This window comes from Geotrypetes seraphini, chromosome 12 (genome assembly GCF_902459505.1).
Source record: "Geotrypetes seraphini chromosome 12, aGeoSer1.1, whole genome shotgun sequence".
NCBI classification, from domain to species: domain Eukaryota; kingdom Metazoa; phylum Chordata; class Amphibia; order Gymnophiona; family Dermophiidae; genus Geotrypetes; species Geotrypetes seraphini.
This window is the reverse complement of record NC_047095.1, coordinates 116,468,117-116,488,181: the sequence shown is the minus strand read 5'-3', so window position 1 is coordinate 116,488,181 and position 20,065 is coordinate 116,468,117. Positions and strand designations below refer to the sequence as shown.

Below are 20,065 nucleotides of genomic sequence, written 5' to 3'. Positions count from 1 at the left end.
ATACGCCTTATGATGAAGACCACACACCATTTTAATAGCCTTCCTCTGGACCGACGCCATCCTTTTTATATCTTTTTGAAGGTACGGCCTCCAGAATTGTACTGGGCTTGATGGACCATTGGTCTGACCCAGTAAGGCTATTCTTATACAGGGGCATCAATAGCTCCTTTTTTCTACTATAATTGTTGGGAGGGGAGACACCCTGCCCCAGATTTCTCTCAGCGGGATAAATTGCTGAACTTGTTGAAAAGCGAGGGGAAAACTTTGCAGCATAAGGCAGATTTTCTACCCTGGGGGGACAGAACTCAGCAGTTTATTCCCCTGACACATTGATGCAACGCCGAGGATAACAGAAAAGTGTTTGCAGCCACACTGTGACTCCAGTTCACATAAAAGGCTGAGAATTCCCAAGGATGGTGACAAAAAAATGTGAATATAGGTAGTCCCCGAGTTACAGATACCCGACTTAAGTACGACTCATACTTATGAACGCGTTTGCGGCTTCATTTGATTTCACTGAGCAGTATTTCCAGCGGCAAAGACTCCTACACGTCTCCTGTAGCAGATTCAGGAATGATGCATGGCCACATTAAGAACAGTATGTGATTGTGCATGCTGTACCTTACAGGGAACACTGGTAAGGACAGTTGGCCCTTTTGTCAGCTGGGAGCAGAACATTAAAAATCTACAAGTTCTGAGTAACATACAAATCTGACTTAAGAGCAGCTTTAAAAACGTAACTCGTTCTTAACCCGGGGACTGCCTGTATAGAAATAATCAAGCCATTGTGACATCATTGATGAGGTTGGCTCTTAGGCATTGGTGGAATGAGGCATCATGACATCACAATCTCAGCTCTGGAATGTTGCTACTCCTTGGGATCTTGCCAGGCACTTGTGACCTGGGTTGGCCACTGATGGGCTTGAGGGACCTTTGGTCTGTCCCAGTATGGCAACTCGTATGTTCTTTTGTGAGTAAAGTGCAGACACCTGTTCCCGAGTTACAGACACCCGACTTAAATACAACTCATACTTAAGAACGCGGTCGCGGCTTCATTTGATTTCACTGAGCAGTGTTTCCAGTGGCATAGACTCCTACACAGATTCAGGAATGATGCCTGGCCACATTAAGAACAGTGTGTGGTTGTGCGTGCTGTACCTTAGAGGGAACCCTGGTAGGGACAGTTGGCCCTTTTGTCAGCTGGGAGCAGAACATTAAAAATCTACAAGTTCTGAGTTACATCCAAATCTGACTTAAGAGCAGCTTTAAAAACGTAACTCGTTCTTAACCCGGGGACTGCCCGTATAGAAATAATCAAGCCATTGTGACATCATTGATGAGATTGGCTCTTAGGCATTGGTGGAATGAGGCATCATGACATCACAATCTCAGCTCTGGAATGTTGCTACTCCTTGGGATCTTGCAAGGCACTTGTGACCTGGGTTGGCCACTGATGGGCTTGAGGGACCTTTGGTCTGTCCCAGTATGGCAACTCGTATGTTCTTATGTGAGTGAAGTGCAGACACCTGTTCCCGAGTTACAGACGCCCGACTTAAGTACAACTCGTACTTAAGAACGCAGTCGCAGCTTCATTTGATTTCACTGAGCAGTATTTCCAGTGGCATAAACTCCTACACAGATTCAGGAATGATGCCTGGCCATATTAAGAACAGTGTGTGGTTGTGCGTGCTGTACCTTAGAGGGAACCCTGGTAGGGACAGTTGGCCCTTTTGTCAGCTGGGAGCAGAACATTAAAAATCTGAGTTACATCCAAATCTAACTTAAGAACAGCTTTGAAAACGTGACTCGTTCTTAACCCAGGGACTGCCTGTACTGGATAATTTTAGCTTTACAGATGGTACCAGAATGGCAGTGCAAGGAGGGCGAGAAGAAAAGATTTGATTTGGTTTTGTCCCCAGCTTTCTTTAACCCTGCCAGGGACATTTTAGACATGCTGAAAAGTGTGTATGGAAGTCCGGCTGACCAAGAGGGGGGGGGGTATTGTTCACTACATGTACCTTACCAACAACCCAGGGGCCCACCAGCCCCATGTTTCCAGTTTAGCTGTGGATGTACTGCTGTCACCATTAATCCTTGACAGGAGTATATGGCAAAAGTACTCCAACCAAATACCTCCAATTTAATGTGAAGGCACCTCTCTACGTAATCTAATCGAATGCCTCCAGTACATTGTAAATGCCTCTTTATATGCCTCCAGTGCATCCTGGCGATAATCTAAATCTAAAGCCCGCAACCTATGGTGTATACACCTCGGTAAGCCTCACTCCACTTCCCCAGTGTATGGTGAACGTACCCTTGATATTGTGAATGCTCCTTTTCTTCCCTAGTTCTACCCTTCAGTATAATGTGAATGTACACTTAATGCTGTAGCTGCAAAATATTGTGAATTTCTCGCTGTAACCCGTTCTGGGCTCCTGGGGAGGACAAAATAGTGCAGTGGCTTCACAACCTGGGGAACTGGGTTCAATTCCCATGACAGTCCCTTGTGACCTTGGACAAGTCACCTAACCTTGCCCCAAGTACAAAAACTTAGATGCTTTTCCCCAAAGAGGCCTCGTAGCATTATATCAAACCCGTGATCCTTTACTACCTGAAAGTGGCCAAAGTGCCTAATTAAGTGGCCAAAGACTAGTTACCTGATAGAAATCTTAGTGCACAAATGATGTTCGAATGCCCGTGTATTAATACTTTCTGGCAAAAGATATGGTCAACTGTTCAAAATATTCTGAAAATCCATAATTCAATTTCGCTATCCATCATCGTCTTACGTTCAGCACATCCTTCTTTTTTTATTTTTTTATTTATCATTTCAATACATCCAATATACATAGATGATAAAAGAAATACAAAATATAACATAACTTAGTCAATCAAGCTAAGCACAAGAAAAGTGTAGTTACTTACCTGTAACGTAGGTTCTCCGTGGACAGCAGGATAAGTCAGCCACATATGTGGCTGACTCATCCTACTTGTCCTAGGAGAAACAGTACTATGCAATACAGTACTCCCCCACAAACTCGCGGGTCAGTGTTCATGGCCCCAGTCGTTCGCGGGGTTTTTTCCCTCATAAATATTACATTTTTTTTATATTACCCCGTGCGCTTCTCTCCTGTGCTGCGAATACCCAGCACTCCGTGCAGCCGCTTTCTCCGAACGCAACTTCATAGCTCGCACTCGCCACTGCAAGTCAATACGGAAAGCCACTCTGCAAGGGTGAAAGACAGAAAAAGTTTGATGGCTACATGCCAGGGCGCGACGAAGAACGCCAGGAAAAAAAACAGAAGCGCAAGTAGACCAGCGGCGGCAGGGTATTGGTGCAATGAGGGAGCAACCTACGGCAGAAGAGCGCATCAGCAAAGTCGGGCAACCTGCACGGCACGAAGATACAAAGAAAGCCGGTCCTGCAGCCCTCTCCCGCCTTCCCTAAACCGCCTCCAATTATCGCGTTTTTTCAAAATTCGCAGGTGCTCCTGGAACAGAACCCCTGCGAATTTCGGGGGAGTACTGCATATATCTTGCAAAGTCCACAATCTGGGGAGAAGGAAGCAAAAATAAAGAAAACCCTTCGGGAAAAGGGGATTCAAATACAATGATATAAATGATAAATGAAGAAATAGAGCAGTGAATTAGTTGTTTAATCTACTCATTTAATTAAACACCGCACTAAATAACATGTTTCATTCTGGCTGCATCGAGACTCCTTTACCCTCTAAGAAGAAACCTAATTGGGCAGGTTAAAAATAAATAAATTTATTCCCTTGATAGGAAAAAAAACATTTACAAGAAAATCTCAATTGGAAAGCTGCCTCAAGGAAATCACTTTTTGGACAAAATAATAGAAATTCTTTCCTCCTGGCTTGCGTCCATTTTGAGATGACTGGGAACATATAACATAAGAACATAAGCAGTGCCTCTGCCGGGTCAGACCACAGGTCCATCCTGCCCAGCAGTCCGCTCCCGCGGCGGCCAAAAACAGGTCAAGGCCTGTCTGAATCATCAGAAGGGGCTCCCTTGCCACCTTGGTTTCCCATTTAAGTTCTGCCCTCCTATCGAAGTCCTAGCCCTCCGGTCTTGCACATGCACGACCAGGTTGGTTTACTCAGTACCCCACGATCCCTCTATCCCTCAGGAATCCATCCAATCCCTGCTTGAATCCCTGTACCGTACTCTGCCTGATCACTTCTTCCGGTAGCGCATTCCAAGTGTCCACGACCCTTTGGGTGAAAAAGAACTTCCTTGCATTTGTTTTGAACCTGTCTCCCTTCAGTTTCTCAGAATGCCCCCTCGTATTTGCTGTCCCCTTCAGTCTGAAGAATCTGTCCCTATCCACCCTCTCTATGCCCCTCATGATCTTGAAGGTCTCTATCATATCTCCCCTGAGTCTCCTTTTCTCCAGAGAGAAGAGCCCCAGCCTATCCAGCCTCTCGGCGTATGAGCAGTGTTCCAGCCCTTTTACCATTTTTGTTGCTCTCCTTTGGACTCTCTCAAGTACCGCCATGTCCTTCTTGAGGTGCGGCGACCAATACTGAACGCAGTATTCCAGATGCGGACGCACCATCGCTCGATACAATGGCATGATGACTTCCCGTGTTCTGCAGATGTGTACAACGATGTAGGCAAAATTTATTGTGACAACTAAAATATATCTAAAAACCTTTTTACCAAACAGGGGACCCAACACGGTCCGTGTTTCGGACAACCTTCATCAGGGGTCCATGGTAAAAAAGGAACGAAAAATATGTCACAAAAAATTGCAGTAGAAAAAACTATCGGATTGTATGTTTCGCCAAGAGTCACCAAATATTGTGAAATCTCGCTAAAGTGTCGGGTCCCCTGTTTGGTAAAAAGGTTTTTAGATATATTTTAGTTGTCACAATAAATTTTGCCTATATCGTTGTACACATCTGCAGTTTTGGTTTGTTTTGTTCCTGGTTGGTTTTTCACTGCAGACAAGGTTGGACCTCCCTTTTCCTTTGGTTCTGTTGCTCTGGGAACAAGTCACCTAAATAGGTGACTTGTTTTAAATTAAAATATAATTTTAACAGCATTTCTTTATCCTGTAGAAATACAAGAGAGATTAACAATGTCGCCCGCCCCTGTATTTCAATATCAGAAGATTGCAACATAGCAAAAACATCCAATTGTGTACTTTTAGCTACTAACGCTTTTTCCTTTTACATTTGTTTTAAATAGTAAATTCTCTGTATTGGGGGAAGACTTGATTAAAGAACTGTTTAAGACTGTTAACATAAAGTTCTTAAAAAGTTCCTGTGGAGACATAAACCTAGCTATCGGAAAATTAAGAATCCTCAAATTCCAATTTTTTTGTTGGCTTTCTAGGTTTTCTATCTTCCTCAAGAACATCATTTTATCAATCATTTGTTTAGTAACCAAATTTTTTGCCTCCAGTTGTTAGCTTCTATAATTTATTCAAATCCACCTTCTGCTGTTGAACAGAAGTCTCTAAAAGATTTATCTTAGAGGTTGAGTTTAAGGTAATAGTAACAAAGTTTGTGCCTACCGAGTGTCAATTTTGAATCGCAGACCAGATAGAATCCAATGTTACTGCCTGTGGTCTCACAAGCGGTTTGAGGGGGGGAGATAACTGCCGGATTTTCTTCGGCTTCTTCACCAGAGGATGAACTCCGGGCTCCAACGACCTCACCACCGTTGGTTCCCACTGGCTCCATACTCTCAGAACGCAACGGCTCCAACTCAGGAGTTGACGTTGTTGAAATCACTTCCGCGTCTACTTCAGTAAGCCCTCCTGCATTATCTGCCCTGCCGATGTTTCTCCAGGCACTGGGGGCGTGTGCGGTCCTCGCGGGCTCAGCGAGAGCGAAAACTCGCCGTCCAAGCTGTGAGCTTCCCCAATCACAGCAGCGGATACGCCCGATGTAGAAGGTTGGACTGTATAAGCTGTTATAGTATAAGTCTGTCGTGGCGTTGAAGAGCCAGAGGTAGGTGGAGGGAAAACCCTCTGTTTCCCCCTTCTGTTAGGCATAAGAAAAAAATTTTACAACAATGTTAAATTAGAATAATTCGTCCTCAGAGCAGGAGCTCTTTGCACAGTGAACTGCTCAAAACGTCATCTTGCTTCCACCTCCAGCACATCCTTCTTCACACAACAATCTTTATTTGACATATTAATAGGGCTTGCAATCCAAACGATTCTTGGTTGTTGGAAAACTGCCACAATTCTGAATGATATCTTTTGGTAAGCAGGGAAAAGAGTGGGGCAGGACAAAGAAGCTTTCCACCAGAGCCAGCTGGATAAAATCACTGATATTTTATTTCAGTCCAAAAACACATACAGTGAATGTAGACCCGACACAGCACTGTGTTTCGGCATATCAATCCGCCTGCATCAGGGGTCACTGTAAACTTGACATCGCTGAAACTGACATCATTCCTTAAAACAAGGTCAAAGCATCAATCCCAAGGATGAGACAAACGGGAAATAACGAACCTGTGTGCCAATGTACAGCTACAGAAGTAATTTAATGATGCCTAAGCAGAGGGGATGGAAAACCAAGCTGGAGACAATTTAGCTAGATGTAGCTGTGGTGCTGCATTGACGAATGTGTCCATTCTTTCTCCAACTTATTGTGACTTTGTCCATGTTCTTGACGAACTCAGATTTCAGCACACCGCAGACCTGGAAGAAAGTAGGAAAGTTGTGAGCCAGCAGCTGCGGTCACAGGACAGTTGCTTACTGTGGACCAAGGGTGCTCAATGTCGGCCCTCAAGGTCTGCAACCCAGTTGGGCTTCCAGGATAGGGGTTACCAGATTTTCTCAAAGGAAAATCCAGACCCATGGCCACGCCCCCAGTTCTGCCCCGTTCCACCTGTGCCATGCCCCGTTCCGCCCCCAGCCCCGCCCCCAGACACAACACAATGATATCACACATGCCCGTGATGTCACGTGTTGCGATTTTGACAGGAAGCTTTTCAAAATCCGGACAAAGTACCGGGTTTTGAAAAGCCGTCCAGGGAAATCCAGACCTCTGGTAACCCTATTCCAGGATTCCCACACTGAATATATATGAGATCTATTTGCATACAGCGGAGGCAATGCATATTCATTTGGGAAATCCTGAAAATCTGACACTAAGCACCCCTGCTATAGATGCTATTTGGAAGTCATAATTACCTGATCTAGTAGAGTCTGCATGGCTTTGGGGTTATTGATATCCAGGTATCTGGAGCTCTGAAACTGGACGTTCAGTACAAGCAGTCCTGAGGGAATAAAGGAATACAGGCAATGGGCATCATTAACTTTCTCTGGAGATCTATCCTGCAACCCAGGGGTCAGAGAGGAGAAATAGAGGACAATTCTATCACAGGAAGCCACATTTACATATATAGATATACAGAAAATGATAGCAGAAAAAGACCATATGGCCCATCCAGTCACTCTCTATTTACTCTTTAAAACTGATATAATAGGAGTTGGGAGATGAACATGCACTTTAAACTTATTTAAATTATTTATTTTAAAATTGATAGGAAAAGAAAGTTTTTTGCATGACCCATGAGAAGGTTGGTGTGTAAAGCTTGAGGCAATGAGAGGATAGCTGAGCCTTGAGTGACACCTTTGAAGTCCTGCTTAAAATATGCTGAATTAATTCACTGTTTGAACACTTATATCAAATGTTTTATACTGTTATTTAAGCTGTGGGGTAGGTTATTCTGAGAAACAAGGTATTTTAAATATGTGGAGAGGCATTTTCGATATGTTATGTCAAGAGGTTGGGTCAATTACCCAGGAAGTTACAATGGACAGTTTGACATGGGCATTCAATAGAGTTGATAGTACAGGGAGATCAGTACATTCACTAATACAATTGGGTCATACTTAGAAATAAATAGTTACAAGTTCAAGTAGGTCATCGTTGACTCATCGTTATCTCCCAGTAGCATTTGACAGTTTAGAAATGGGCTTTTACAATTACCATTTCAGTTACTTCCGGGTTGGCTCCCTGTCTTGGTAGACGTTTTGCTGAAAACCATCTAAAAATCTCATCCTGAACATAGCAATTTATCAAACCAGATAAATGTCTGTTTTATTCTTGTTTTGAAAATTGCTATTTTCCAGACATTTCTGTGCACAGTATGTATTTCTTTAGATACCATTTTCAAATAATAATAATTTTAAAAAGGCCTAGAAAAAAAGGCACAAAAACAAGCCAAAGGGATGGCTCTGTGGCACCATTCCTTAGTAAACTGGCCACACAGATATCCCAGCAGAGCAGACGGCAGCCTAGTGGTCAGTGTAGTGGACTTCACTTAAAGGGACCCAGGCACAAATCCCACCTTAACACCCTTACTTTGTACTATGAGTCTGCCAGGAAAACCTAGAAACCTACTTTGCCCAGCTGTACATCACCACAAAAGCCCTCAGGTCTACAGGTGTCTCCTATCTATAGGTACAATTGGTATTTTGTGGATTTTGGAAAGCTCACAATTTCCACCACAAGTGTACTAGTTAGAGTGGGATATGGACTAGAGAATGACATGGTGACAAAATTCATCACCGTTCCCGTCCCCGCGGATAACCGTGGGAAATAATCCCATGTCATTTTCTAGTGTCTATTTCAACCTCAGTCCTTCTACACCAGCATTCTTCAAAGCAAAGCTTGCGGGTCATACTCTGATTCTTCCCTCTCTCCTTAAAGAATGACATGAAGATGGTTTCCCACGGTTATCCGCGGGGACGGGAACGGTGATGAATTTTGTCACCGTGTCATTCTCTAATATGGACCGATTCCCTTTCTATACAGTGTAGTGCCTTGACCACTAGCCTACTCCTGGGACCAGCTTGCTGCTCTAATAGGAATGGCCGTAATATCTGGAGTTGACATAGAGCTTGGAGCGATGGGAGGGGGCCAGTGACCACTGAGGAATTAAGAGGGGGAGTCATACTTCATCCCTCAGGGGTCAGCTGGTCAGTTAGGGCTAGGGTTACTAGATTTTACTTGTGTAAAATCCAGACCTATAGCCCCGCCCCCAGGCCTGCCCAGTTCCACCTAGCCCTGCCCCATTATGCCGCAAGTCACGCCCTGTTACGCCCCAGCCCCGCCCCACCCCCTCAACCTGTTTTCATCCTCGGGACCACATTGGGAGGGCATCTACACATGCAACTCGATGACGCCACACGCGTGTGCACATGACATCACTGTGTCGCCTGCTCTCCCGATGAGGGTCCCAAGGTGGAAGCTTTTCAAAACCTGGACAAAGTGCCAGGTTATGAAACGCCGTCCGGACGCCCGGACATGTCCTCGAAAACGAGGACATGTCCGGGTAAATCCAGACGTCCGGTAACCCTAGTTAGGGCGCCTTTTCCTAACTTAGTTATGACTGACAATGAAAAATCAGGAGAAACCACCTTCTCGGGATGAGAAAAATCACAAAAACCAGGAGTCTCTGTTCTTTTATGGCAATTTGTTTAAAAGCACGACAGCTGGCAATGGTGCCGTATTACTGGAAAACACACATGCATGTACTGTATGATGTGCCGATCGTTGTCAGACGTGCAATGAAGTGTATTCTTCTCACCAGTTCTACGCAATCACGCATTCAGAAAAGTTTTTCTGTTCTGTTCTCACACCAGCATTTGCAGGTGTGTAAGCATAGTGCTATACTATACAGGGCGTGGTCAAGTCTATCAACGCCAAATTTTCTGCGCCGTTTGTTGAATTCCTTCCTAGGTTTTTAAAAAAATGGAGACTTACCTCGGAAGGCCACGGCTGGAAGGGATGTTGACATGGTGCTGGAAGAGAGGGGAGCGCGCATGGTCACGTTGGATATGGTGAGAGGGGAGGTTATAGTGTTCCACCCCTGGGTTCTTGACTTAGAGGATGTAAGTGGATAAGCGGTAAACTTGTTCTCTGAAGCAGAGCTCAGGCCTGTTGCTCTCACGGTCCCTGTAGATGAACTGGTTAGAGGGATTTCTACGTTTCTTTTACTCCCGGAAGCAGCATTTCCTGAAGAAATAGTTGTCCAACTTGATTCTGTGGCTGTTATACTTCCTGAACCATTCATGGACTCTATGGTTGTTCTATAACCTGAAGCTCTGGCAGATTCTGTGGCAGCTGTTCTCACTGAGGTAGTATTTTCTGAACCTTGAGTGGTACCTGAAGCTGTTGTACTCAACAGGATTGCAATTCCTGAAGCTCTGGTAGAGACTACAGCTGTTGTACTCCCTAAATCTCTGATCGTCTCTGAGGCTATATTAGAGCCTGTTATTTCACTGGTCTTTATGGCTGCTGTACTGACTGAGCTTATGTTTTCTGAAGGTCTAGTGATCCCTCTTGTTGTTAAATTTTTTGATATTATAGTTCTTTTAACTGCAATTGGGCCAAAGGTTGTGATTCCTAAAACTATGCTGGTCTCAGTTGCCTTTGTACTCTCCAGAATTGTATCTATTAAACTTCTGGGTGTCTCTATAGTTGTACTCCCTAGAGCTGTCGTAGTCTTTGAGGTTATTATATATCCTGAAGTTCCAGTGGTCGCTATGGCTGTTGTATCTACTGGGGTTGTATTTTCTGAAGCTCTAGAGGTCCCTATGGTTGTTATACCTTCTGAAACTATGTTGGTTTCAGATGCCATTTTACTCTCAGAAGTTGTATCTATTAAACCTCTGGAAGTCTCTATAGCTGTTTTAGTCCCTGGAGCTGTTGTAGTGTCTGTGGTTGTTATATATCCTGAAGCTCCAGTGGTCACAATGGCTGTTGTATCTACCGGGGTTGTATTTTCTGAAGCTCTAGAGGTCCCTATGGTTGTTATACCTTCTGAAACTATTTTGGTTTCAGATGCCATTTTACTCTCAGAAGTTGTATCTATTAAACCTCTGGAAGTCTCTATAGCTGTTTTAGTCCCTGGAGCTGTGGTAGTCTCTGTGGTTGTTATATATCCTGAAGCTCCAGTGGTCACAATGGCTGTTGTATCTACTGAGGTTGTATTTTCTGATGCTCTAGAGGTCCCTATGGTTGTAGTCTTTGAGGTTATTATATATCCTGAAGCTCCAGTGGTCGCTATGGCTGTTGTATCTACCGGGGTTGTATTTTCTGAAGCTCTAGAGGTCCCTATGGTTGTTATACCTTCTGAAACTATTTTGGTTTCAGATGCCATTTTACTCTCAGAAGTTGTATCTATTAAACCTCTGGAAGTCTCTATAGCAGTTTTAGTCCCTGGAGCTGTGGTAGTCTCTGTGGTTGTTATATATCCTGAAGCTCCAGTGGTCACAATGGCTGTTGTATCTACTGAGGTTGTATTTTCTGATGCTCTAGAGGTCCCTATGGTTGTAGTCTTTGAGGTTATTATATATCCTGAAGCTCCAGTGGTCGCTATGGCTGTTGTATCTACCGGGGTTGTATTTTCTGAAGCTCTAGAGGTCCCTATGGTTGTTATACCTTCTGAAACTATTTTGGTTTCAGATGCCATTTTACTCTCAGAAGTTGTATCTATTAAACCTCTGGAAGTCTCTATAGCTGTTTTAGTCCCTGGAGCTGTGGTAGTCTCTGTGGTTGTTATATATCCTGAAGCTCCAGTGGTCACAATGGCTGTTGTATCTACTGAGGTTGTATTTTCTGATGCTCTAGAGGTCCCTATGGTTGTAGTCTTTGAGGTTATTATATATCCTGAAGCTCCAGTGGTCGCTATGGCTGTTGTATCTACCGGGGTTGTATTTTCTGAAGCTCTAGAGGTCCCTATGGTTGTTATACCTTCTGAAACTATTTTGGTTTCAGATGCCATTTTACTCTCAGAAGTTGTATCTATTAAACCTCTGGAAGTCTCTATAGCTGTTTTAGTCCCTGGAGCTGTGGTCGCTATGGCTGTTGTATCTACCGGGGTTCTACTTTCTGATGCTCTAGAGGTCCCTATGGTTGTTTTTCTCCCTGAAACTATGTTGAACTCAGATGCCATTTTACTCTCAGAAGTTGTATCTATTAAACCTCTGGAAGTCTCTAAAGCTATTTTAGTCCCTGGAGCTGTTGTAGTCTCTGTGGTTGTTATATATTCTGAAGCTCCAGTGGTCACAATGGTTGTTGTATCTACTGAGGTTGTATTTTCTAATGCCCTAGAGATCCTTATGGTTGTTTTTCTTCCTGAAGCTATGCTGGTCTCAGGGGCCTTTGAATTCCCAGGAGTTGTATTTATTAAACCTCCAGTAGTCTCTATAGCTGTTGTACTCCCCGAAGATCTCATGGTCTCTGTATTTGTTACATATTCTGATAATCCTATAATTCCTCTAGCTGTTGTATTTATTGAGATTGTATATTCTGAAGCTCTGGTAGTTCCTATGGTTTTTCTACTCCCTGGAGCTATTCTAGTCTCAGAGACCTTTGGTCTCTCAGAAGCTACATTTTCTGAAGCAACAGTTGTCTCTAAAGCTGTTATATTCTGTGAAGCTTTCATTTTCTCTGAGGTTGCTTGATATCTTGATGTTCTGCTGGCATCTGTAACTATCGCTGTCATCAAAGTAGTATTTTCGGAACTTCTAGTGTTTCCTATTGCTGCTGTTCTCATTGAAGTTGTATTTTCTGAACCTCGGGTCATCCCTAGAACATTTGTACTCCCTGAGATAATATTTTCTAAAACCGTGACTGTGTCAGAGGGCTTTGTAATCTCTGAAGCTGCAATTTCTGAAGTACTGCTAGTGACCATGGTTGTTGTATTCCCTGAAATTGTATTTTCTGAAACTATGCTGGCCTCAGAGACTGTTGTATTCCCAGAGGTTCTATTTCCTGAAATATTAGCTGTCGCTAAAGGTGCTGTACTCATTGATATTGTATTTTCTGAAGCTCTGGAGGCATCTTTGGCTGTTGTATTCTCTAAAGTTCTCATAGTCTCTGCAGCTGCTCCAGTGGTTTCTGTGGTCGCTGAGCAAATTGATATTGTGGGTGCTGTGGAAGTCTCAGGGACCTTTATGCTCTCAAAAGTTTGTTTTATTGATGCTCTGATGGTCTCCAAGGTTGTCATACTCTCTGAAATTCTGGTGGTTTCAGGCGTTGTTGTACTCCCAAAGACAGTATTTTCTAAATCTCTGGCAATCTCTATAACTGTTATACTCCCTAGAACTCTCATAGTTTTTGAGACTGAAATATATCCCGAAGCCCTCACAGTCTCTATAGGTGTTATATGCTTCAAGGTTGCAGTCTCTGGTCCTCTGATTGTCTGTACAGCTGTTGTATTGTCTTTGGCTGTTGTACACCCTGAGATTGTGTTTTGCGATCTTTTTGTTGTCTGTATTGCTGCTGTATTTCCTGAAGGTCTGGAAGTCTCTGCAGTGGTTGTATTCTCCGAGTTTCTGTTTTCTGCAGCTGTGGTTCTTTGTGTAGTCTGAGTATTCTGTATTTTCACGTCTGCATTTACCACAGTGCTGTAAGTGCTGTATATAGCTGCATGTTTTGTTACATTAACATATTCTGCTATTGGGGAGCGCTCTGTTTGCATTACAAAGGATGCAATAGCGTCCGAAGCCCTTCTTTCCGTGGGAGTTGTAGTCTCTACACTTCCCTCGGGCTCGAAGAGCTCTAAAGCACTGGTTACCGCAGCCATTCTGCTTTTTAAAGTGTTTGTGACTTTTCCTGAAGTGGTCAGATTTTCTGCAAGGGCGGTGCCATCAGATGACATGACTGCTGTGCCCCTGGGGTTGGCAGTCTCTGCAGTTATGGAGGTAAACAGGGCAGATGCACTCTCTTTGGAAGCTGTAGTCTCTTTGGACTCTTCTATGAAGTAGACATTCTTGGAAGTCATGGTGATCAGTGGGATGGGTGCTGTGATTTCTGAGGACACTGTTATAATCCCAGGAGAATTAGCAGAACTGACACTAGAGGTTCCTGCGGCCAAGGTAGCCTCTCCATGAACCACGGTGGACTCTGCGGCCGTAGAGGTGCCAGGAGATGGAGTGTGCTCGGTATTGGAGAGGGTGATCTTCCCCGCTGCTGTGCTCGTTGGAGCAGTCAGAGTACTGTCTGTAGCTTCTATATCTCGCTTAGCATCTAAGGCCTTGGAGACGATCTCTTTGTTGGTAGCTGTGGCAAGTACCTCAGTAGCATCCACCACTGTGTTTGTTGTTGCTGCGATGGTAGTCATTAGAACTGCAACAGGAAAAAAAAATCATGAAAATATTTGTGATTTTATACATGTATTGTCAATTACCATCATAATATTGTCACAGCATGGTCAGTCATTCCCAGTCAATGAGTAGAGTCTGGGCACAGTGCAGTATTTGAAGGAAGTGAAGTGCAATGCTTATAGAACCTTCCTCTTGTATACGTTTCTCTGCCCTCCATGGTACAGCTTGTTGGGAGAGAACGACTCACCTTTTTGAAATTGCTACAATAACGGCTTGAGAATCTAGACCTCAGTTCCTCTCCCATAGAAGGAACTCAGGTGGTGAACTCTTTATCTGGATAGATCTGGGATTTTCCCCCAGTCCTATTTCCTCTTCAGGCTTGGTCTTTCAACCCTTCTTCCTCTTTCAGGGCAATCGTCCTGGGTCCCCATTCTACAGGGCACCCCGAACCTGCCTGTAAACATAGAAACATGATGGCAGATAAAGACCAAATGGCCCATCCAGTCTGCCCATCCACAATAATCATTATCTCTTCCGCTCTCTCTAAGAGATCCCACATGCCTATCCCAGGCTTTCTTGAATTCGGACACAGTCTCTGTCTCCACCACCTCTACTGGGAGAATGTTCCACGCATCTACCACCCTTTCTCCAGTACCACTCCCAACTCTAGAGACTCATTGAAAAGGTTAGTCAGCGGAGCCACCAGAACTTAGTAAGTTCCTTCAGCACCCTCGGATGTACACCATCCAGCCCCATCGCTTTGTCTACTTTTATGTTAGCTAGGTCCTCACGAACACAACCCTCTGAAAATCAATCAGGCTCTACCACTCCTCTATCCCTATTCATGTTTGTCTTCTTGGTCCCGCTCCTGGCGCTGTGAACACAGAACAGAAATATTTGTTAAGCAATTCAGCCTTTTCTTTATCAGCTTCTACATATTTCTCCCCTTCACCTTTGAGTCTCAGAATGCCACATTTGCACTTCTTCCTATCACTGATATTTCTAAAAAATGTCTCCCCGTTTTACCATGTCAGCTATTTTTTCTTCAATTTGCATCTTTGCTTTCCTGACTACACGACCAGCCTCTCTTAACTTTTTCCAGATATGTATTTTTTTCCTGTAACCAAAGGAAATACTGTCTGCTAGTGAGTTTATAGATCTCTCCCAAATTTCTGTCCTGGACCCCTTCCCTTGTCTTACACCAATCCTCTTCTATAAACTAAATTGGATTCTCTGCTGATGCATTCAGATTGAAAACTGCAAACTTACCAGGGTACACAAGAAAACCCAAAGTGAGGAAGAGAGCCCAGTAATTCATTTTGGGCCAGCTGGTCTGTGGTCTCCCAGGGCCAGGGGTAAGGACCTTGGGGTAATGGAGCCCAGTAGCAGGTGTTTTTCTATCTTCCTCCTGCTCTGTAGTTGGATTTATGAAGGATTCAGAAAAGCTTCCGAAGCGGAGAAAGAGAACTGTGTGAGCTGGAGTCGTGAAGGGCTGGAATGCAGCTGAACTGCCGGATTAATCAGTGGCTGGAGGAGTTCCAGGGCTGGATTAATTTTCTGTTTTGAGAGTTTCAAGTTTCATTACAGCTTGATATACCGCTTTAATATCCAAAGCGGTTTACAATATACAAAATTAAATAAAAAATTAAATCTTAAATGGACTGCACATGATACGAAAGGTAACTGGGTGGGGTAACATCGCTTAAAATGAGCATGAGATGGTGAATAGAGAATGACACGGTGACAAAATTCATCAACGTCCCCGTCCCTGCGGATAACCGCGGGAAATAATCCCATGTCATTTTCTAGTGTCTATTTCAACCTCGGTCCTTCTACACCAGCATTCTTCAAAGCAAAGCTTGCGGGTCAGAGGTTGTGGCCATTCATACTCTGATTCTTATGTGAGCCAAGGATAATGAAGCCATTGTGACATCACTGATGTGATTGGCTCTTAGGCACTTTTGGAAAGAGGTATTATGACATCACAATATCTGCTCTGGATTCCAGAGACTGTCATTTTCTAGTGTCTATTTCAACCTAAGGCTGTTCTACTCCAGCATTCTTCAGAGCAAAGCTTGCGGGTCAGTGGTTGTGCCCAATTATACTCCGATTCTTCCCTCTCTCCTTAAAGAATGACATGAAGATGGTTTCCCGCGGTTATCCGCGGGGACGGGGACGGTGATGAATTTTGTCACCATGTCATTCTCTAATGGGGAAGGAATAAAACATTAGGATTGGTGAAGTAATCTGGGTAGAGAGCTGTTAGACTAGATCTCATATGCATCTGAATTTTATGTGAAACTTTACTGGTTGAAGATTGATTTTAGAATACAATATAAATTACTGTTGCTAACCTACCGTTGCCTTCATGGAATGGCTCCGAGATATTTGATCAACTGTATATCTGAGTATGTACTATCACGTCGTTTACGCTCTGCTCGAGCTGGAGAGAGTTATATGTTGAAAGTCACAAGAATGGGAGCTTTTTCTTGTGCTATTCCACTGTATATTAGAAAGCAAAAAAATGTGATTGTTTTAAAGAGGCTTTTGAAGAGAAATCTTTTTTGCGAAATGAAGCATTTTTACTGGGTAATTTGTATGATATGTTGATGAAATTTATGCATGTGCGTCTTATGGCTGTTTGTAATAGAAACATAGAAGATGACGGCAGAAAAGGGCCACAGCCCATCAAGTCTGCCCACTCTAACGATCCCAACCCCTTGAATTTACCCCCCTAGAGATCCCACATGTGTATCCCATTTCCTTTTAAAATCTGGCACGCTGCTGGCCTGAATCACCTGAAGTAGAAGTTCTTTCCAACGATCGACCACTCTTTCGGTGAAGAAGAATTTCCTGGCGTCGCCATGAAATTTCCCACCCTTGATTTTCAGCGGATGCCCTCTTGTGACCGAGGGACCTTTAAGAAAGAAGATATCATCCTCCACCCCAATACGGCCCGTGATATATTTAAACATCTCTATCATGTCTCCTCTTTCTCTACGTTCCTCGAGTGAGTATAGCTGCAATTTATTCAACCTTTCCTCATACGGGAGGTCTTTGAGTCCCGAGACCATCCTGGTGGCCATTCGTTGAACCGACTCAACTCTCAGCACATCTTTTTGGAAATGTGGCCTCCAGATTGTACACAATATTCCAGATGAGGCCTCACCATGGATCTGTACAACGGCATTATAACTTCGGGCTTCCGGCTGATAAAACTTCTACGGATACAACCCATCATTTGTCTTGCCTTTGATGAAGCCTTCTCCACTTGATTGGCAGTCTTCATGTCTTCGCTAATGATTACCCCCAAATTATTGTGAATGTGGTATTATAACCCACCTTATTAAAAAGAGAGGTTTTGAGATTAGACTTGAAATTATTAGAATTTGTTTCCTGTCTCGGGGTTATCGGGAGAGAATTTCATAATGTAGGCACTACCACTGAGTAAATGGTTTGACGAGTTGGGTCATAAAATAACTGTCGAACAGAGGGAATTGTGAGAAGATGTTGTTGCGTTGATCGAAGTGGTCTTGACGTTTTGTATGGGATCAAAAGTCTATCAATAAACGAGGGAGAATGGTTGGTTTGGACTCTGAATGTGAGAAAGAGAATTTTGAATATAAGTCTGTGGGATATTGGCAACCAGTGGGGATAAAATGAGCTAACATAGCCATGAACTGACACAAGATTAAAAAGCGTACACAGGTTTTAGAGTACTGAGACCCCCCTCCATCACACGACTCTGCCAATTTACCTTTCTCTTACCCTGCAGCACACTCTGCTGTTACAGAGCTGAGAGACCTTTTTCCCATCACATACTCATAGACCTCTGCCAATGCACCTCATTTCTGCCTCATCGCTTTCCCTGTTATTGTACTAGTGAGACACCCATGTATGCAGCTCTGTTAGTGCACCTCACTCAGGATCGGCAGCACCCTTTGCTATTCAAAAGCAGAGACGCCCACAGCTTTGCCAGTGCACCTCGATCCTACCCTGCAGCACCCTTTGCTATTCAAAAGCAGAGACGCCCACAGCTTTGCCAGTGCACCTCGATCCTACCCTGCAGCACCCTTTGCTATTCTAGAACTGACACGCCCACAGCTCTGCCAGCGTACCTCGATCCTACCCTGCAGCACCCTTTCGTATTCTAGAACTGAGATTCCCACAGCTCTGCCAGTGCACCTCGATCCTGCCCTGCAAAACCCTTTGGTATTCTAGAACTGAGACACCCACAGCTTTGCCAGTGCACCTCGATCCTACCCTGCAGCACCCTTTCGTATTCTAGAACTGAGATGCCCACAGCTTTGCCAGTGCACCTCGATCCTACCCTGCAGTACCCCCAGCAGCTGTCCCATACTGGATCTCTACTGCACATGTAGATTTGCAGAGGGGCGTGGCCATAGAAGGGTCATGGGCGTTTCCTTGTTAAGCACACCTTGCTACAGAATAGTGCGGATCTGTGCCCAGCTTGCATGCTGGGAGTCACGCCTGGTTTCAGTTGGTGTAACGCCTCGCGCCCAAAGCTGGCCACAGATCCTGGTGTTAAACACTAAAGAGCCCCGATCCAGGAATGCCCGTTAGAGAATTCTACTCAGCACTAAATTGGGGGGGGCGTTGAATTATGAATGCTATTTACTGAATCCAGTCCCAGAGTTGGATTACATCTTATGGTTTATTATAATTTAATATACCATTTGCCTTGAGAAGATAAAGCAGTGAACAATAGATAATGAATCTAAATCTGAGAGGAAAAAAATGCCAATTGTCAAAGGAAAGGAAAGAAGTTAAAGGAAAGGGTAAGAGAAGTAATAATAGCAGTAATATATTACTGGCAGCATATCACTGGCCTAGACTTAGAGCGACCAGGTTACCCATTCCAGAAAGGAGAGTTTTTGGCCGGTCCTGGTTTTAAAATTATATCCCAAAGTCTTGTAGTCCATGATTCTATCCATTTAAATCAGGGCTGCAGGTCCCATAATGCACCAGGATGAGATTGGCAGAAATCCAGGACCGGCCTACAAGTCTTCCTTCTGGAACAGGTAACTGACCGGGTCTAGTCTCTAGACCACAGTATGGAAATGTGCTGGGTGTAGTGCGGATCTGTGATACAGTGATGGAATCAGTGCTGAGCTCAGGCTCTGAAATGTATTAGCAGGATAAAACTTGAATGTTCCCCTTTGCCAGGTAGACTCCCTGATTAGAAAGATCTTGCTCACCCTCTGGAAGCTTCGGTCCATCAGAGCTTACGTCGATGTCTCATCATTTAGAATTCTGGTACAATCCCTCATACTGAGTCAACTCGATTATTGTAACATCGCCTATATGGCACTCTCCCAGAAGATTGCAACTGGTACAAAATGCAGCGGTTAGGCTACTTTGCGGACTGAAGAAATCTGATCACGTGATACCTTCCTACCGACTTCTGCACTGGCTGCCGATGGAGGCACGTGTGCAATTCAAGTTTGGTTGTTTTTGCTTCAAGGTACTTTACGGCTTAGCCCCTCAATATATAACAGACCTTTTCTCCTTCACAACCAACAGATTCAGGAGAACCTCACATCCAAACTTTGTTTCTCCACCGGTTAGAGGTTGTAAATTTAAAAGTCATCACCAGCATCATCTCTCACATCAAGCAGCATTATGGGGTAAAGATCTAGAACAGTGGTCTCAAACTCAAACCCTTTGCAGGGCCACATTTTGGATTTGTAGGGTACTTGGAGGGCCTCAGAAAAAAATAGTTAATGTCTTGTTAAAGAAATGACAATTTTGCATGAGGTAAAACTCTTTATAGTTTATAAAGCTTTACTTTTGGCTAAGTCTTAGTAATAATATTATCATTTATAGCTAAAGAGACATATGATCAAGAAACTGTTTTATTTTACTTTTGTGATTATGATAAACATACCGAGGGCCTCAAAACAGTACCTGGCGGGCCATGTGGTCCCCGGGCCACGAGTT

The 20,065-nt window shown here is 43.9% G+C and overlaps 1 protein-coding gene across 1 annotated transcript; it reads right to left on the bottom strand.

Moving 5' to 3' along the window:
• Positions 1-6,290: 6,290 nt before the first annotated feature.
• On the bottom strand, positions 6,291-15,588 carry LOC117346868 (mucin-3A-like). Its single transcript, XM_033917055.1, has 4 exons — positions 15,374-15,588; positions 9,756-14,126; positions 7,175-7,260; positions 6,291-6,679 (listed from the first exon to the last, which is right to left on the bottom strand). The coding sequence occupies exons 1-4, from the start codon at positions 15,420-15,422 to the stop codon at positions 6,569-6,571; spliced, it is 4,617 nt and encodes a 1,538-aa protein (XP_033772946.1). The 5' UTR covers positions 15,423-15,588; the 3' UTR covers positions 6,291-6,568.
• Positions 15,589-20,065: the final 4,477 nt, after the last annotated feature.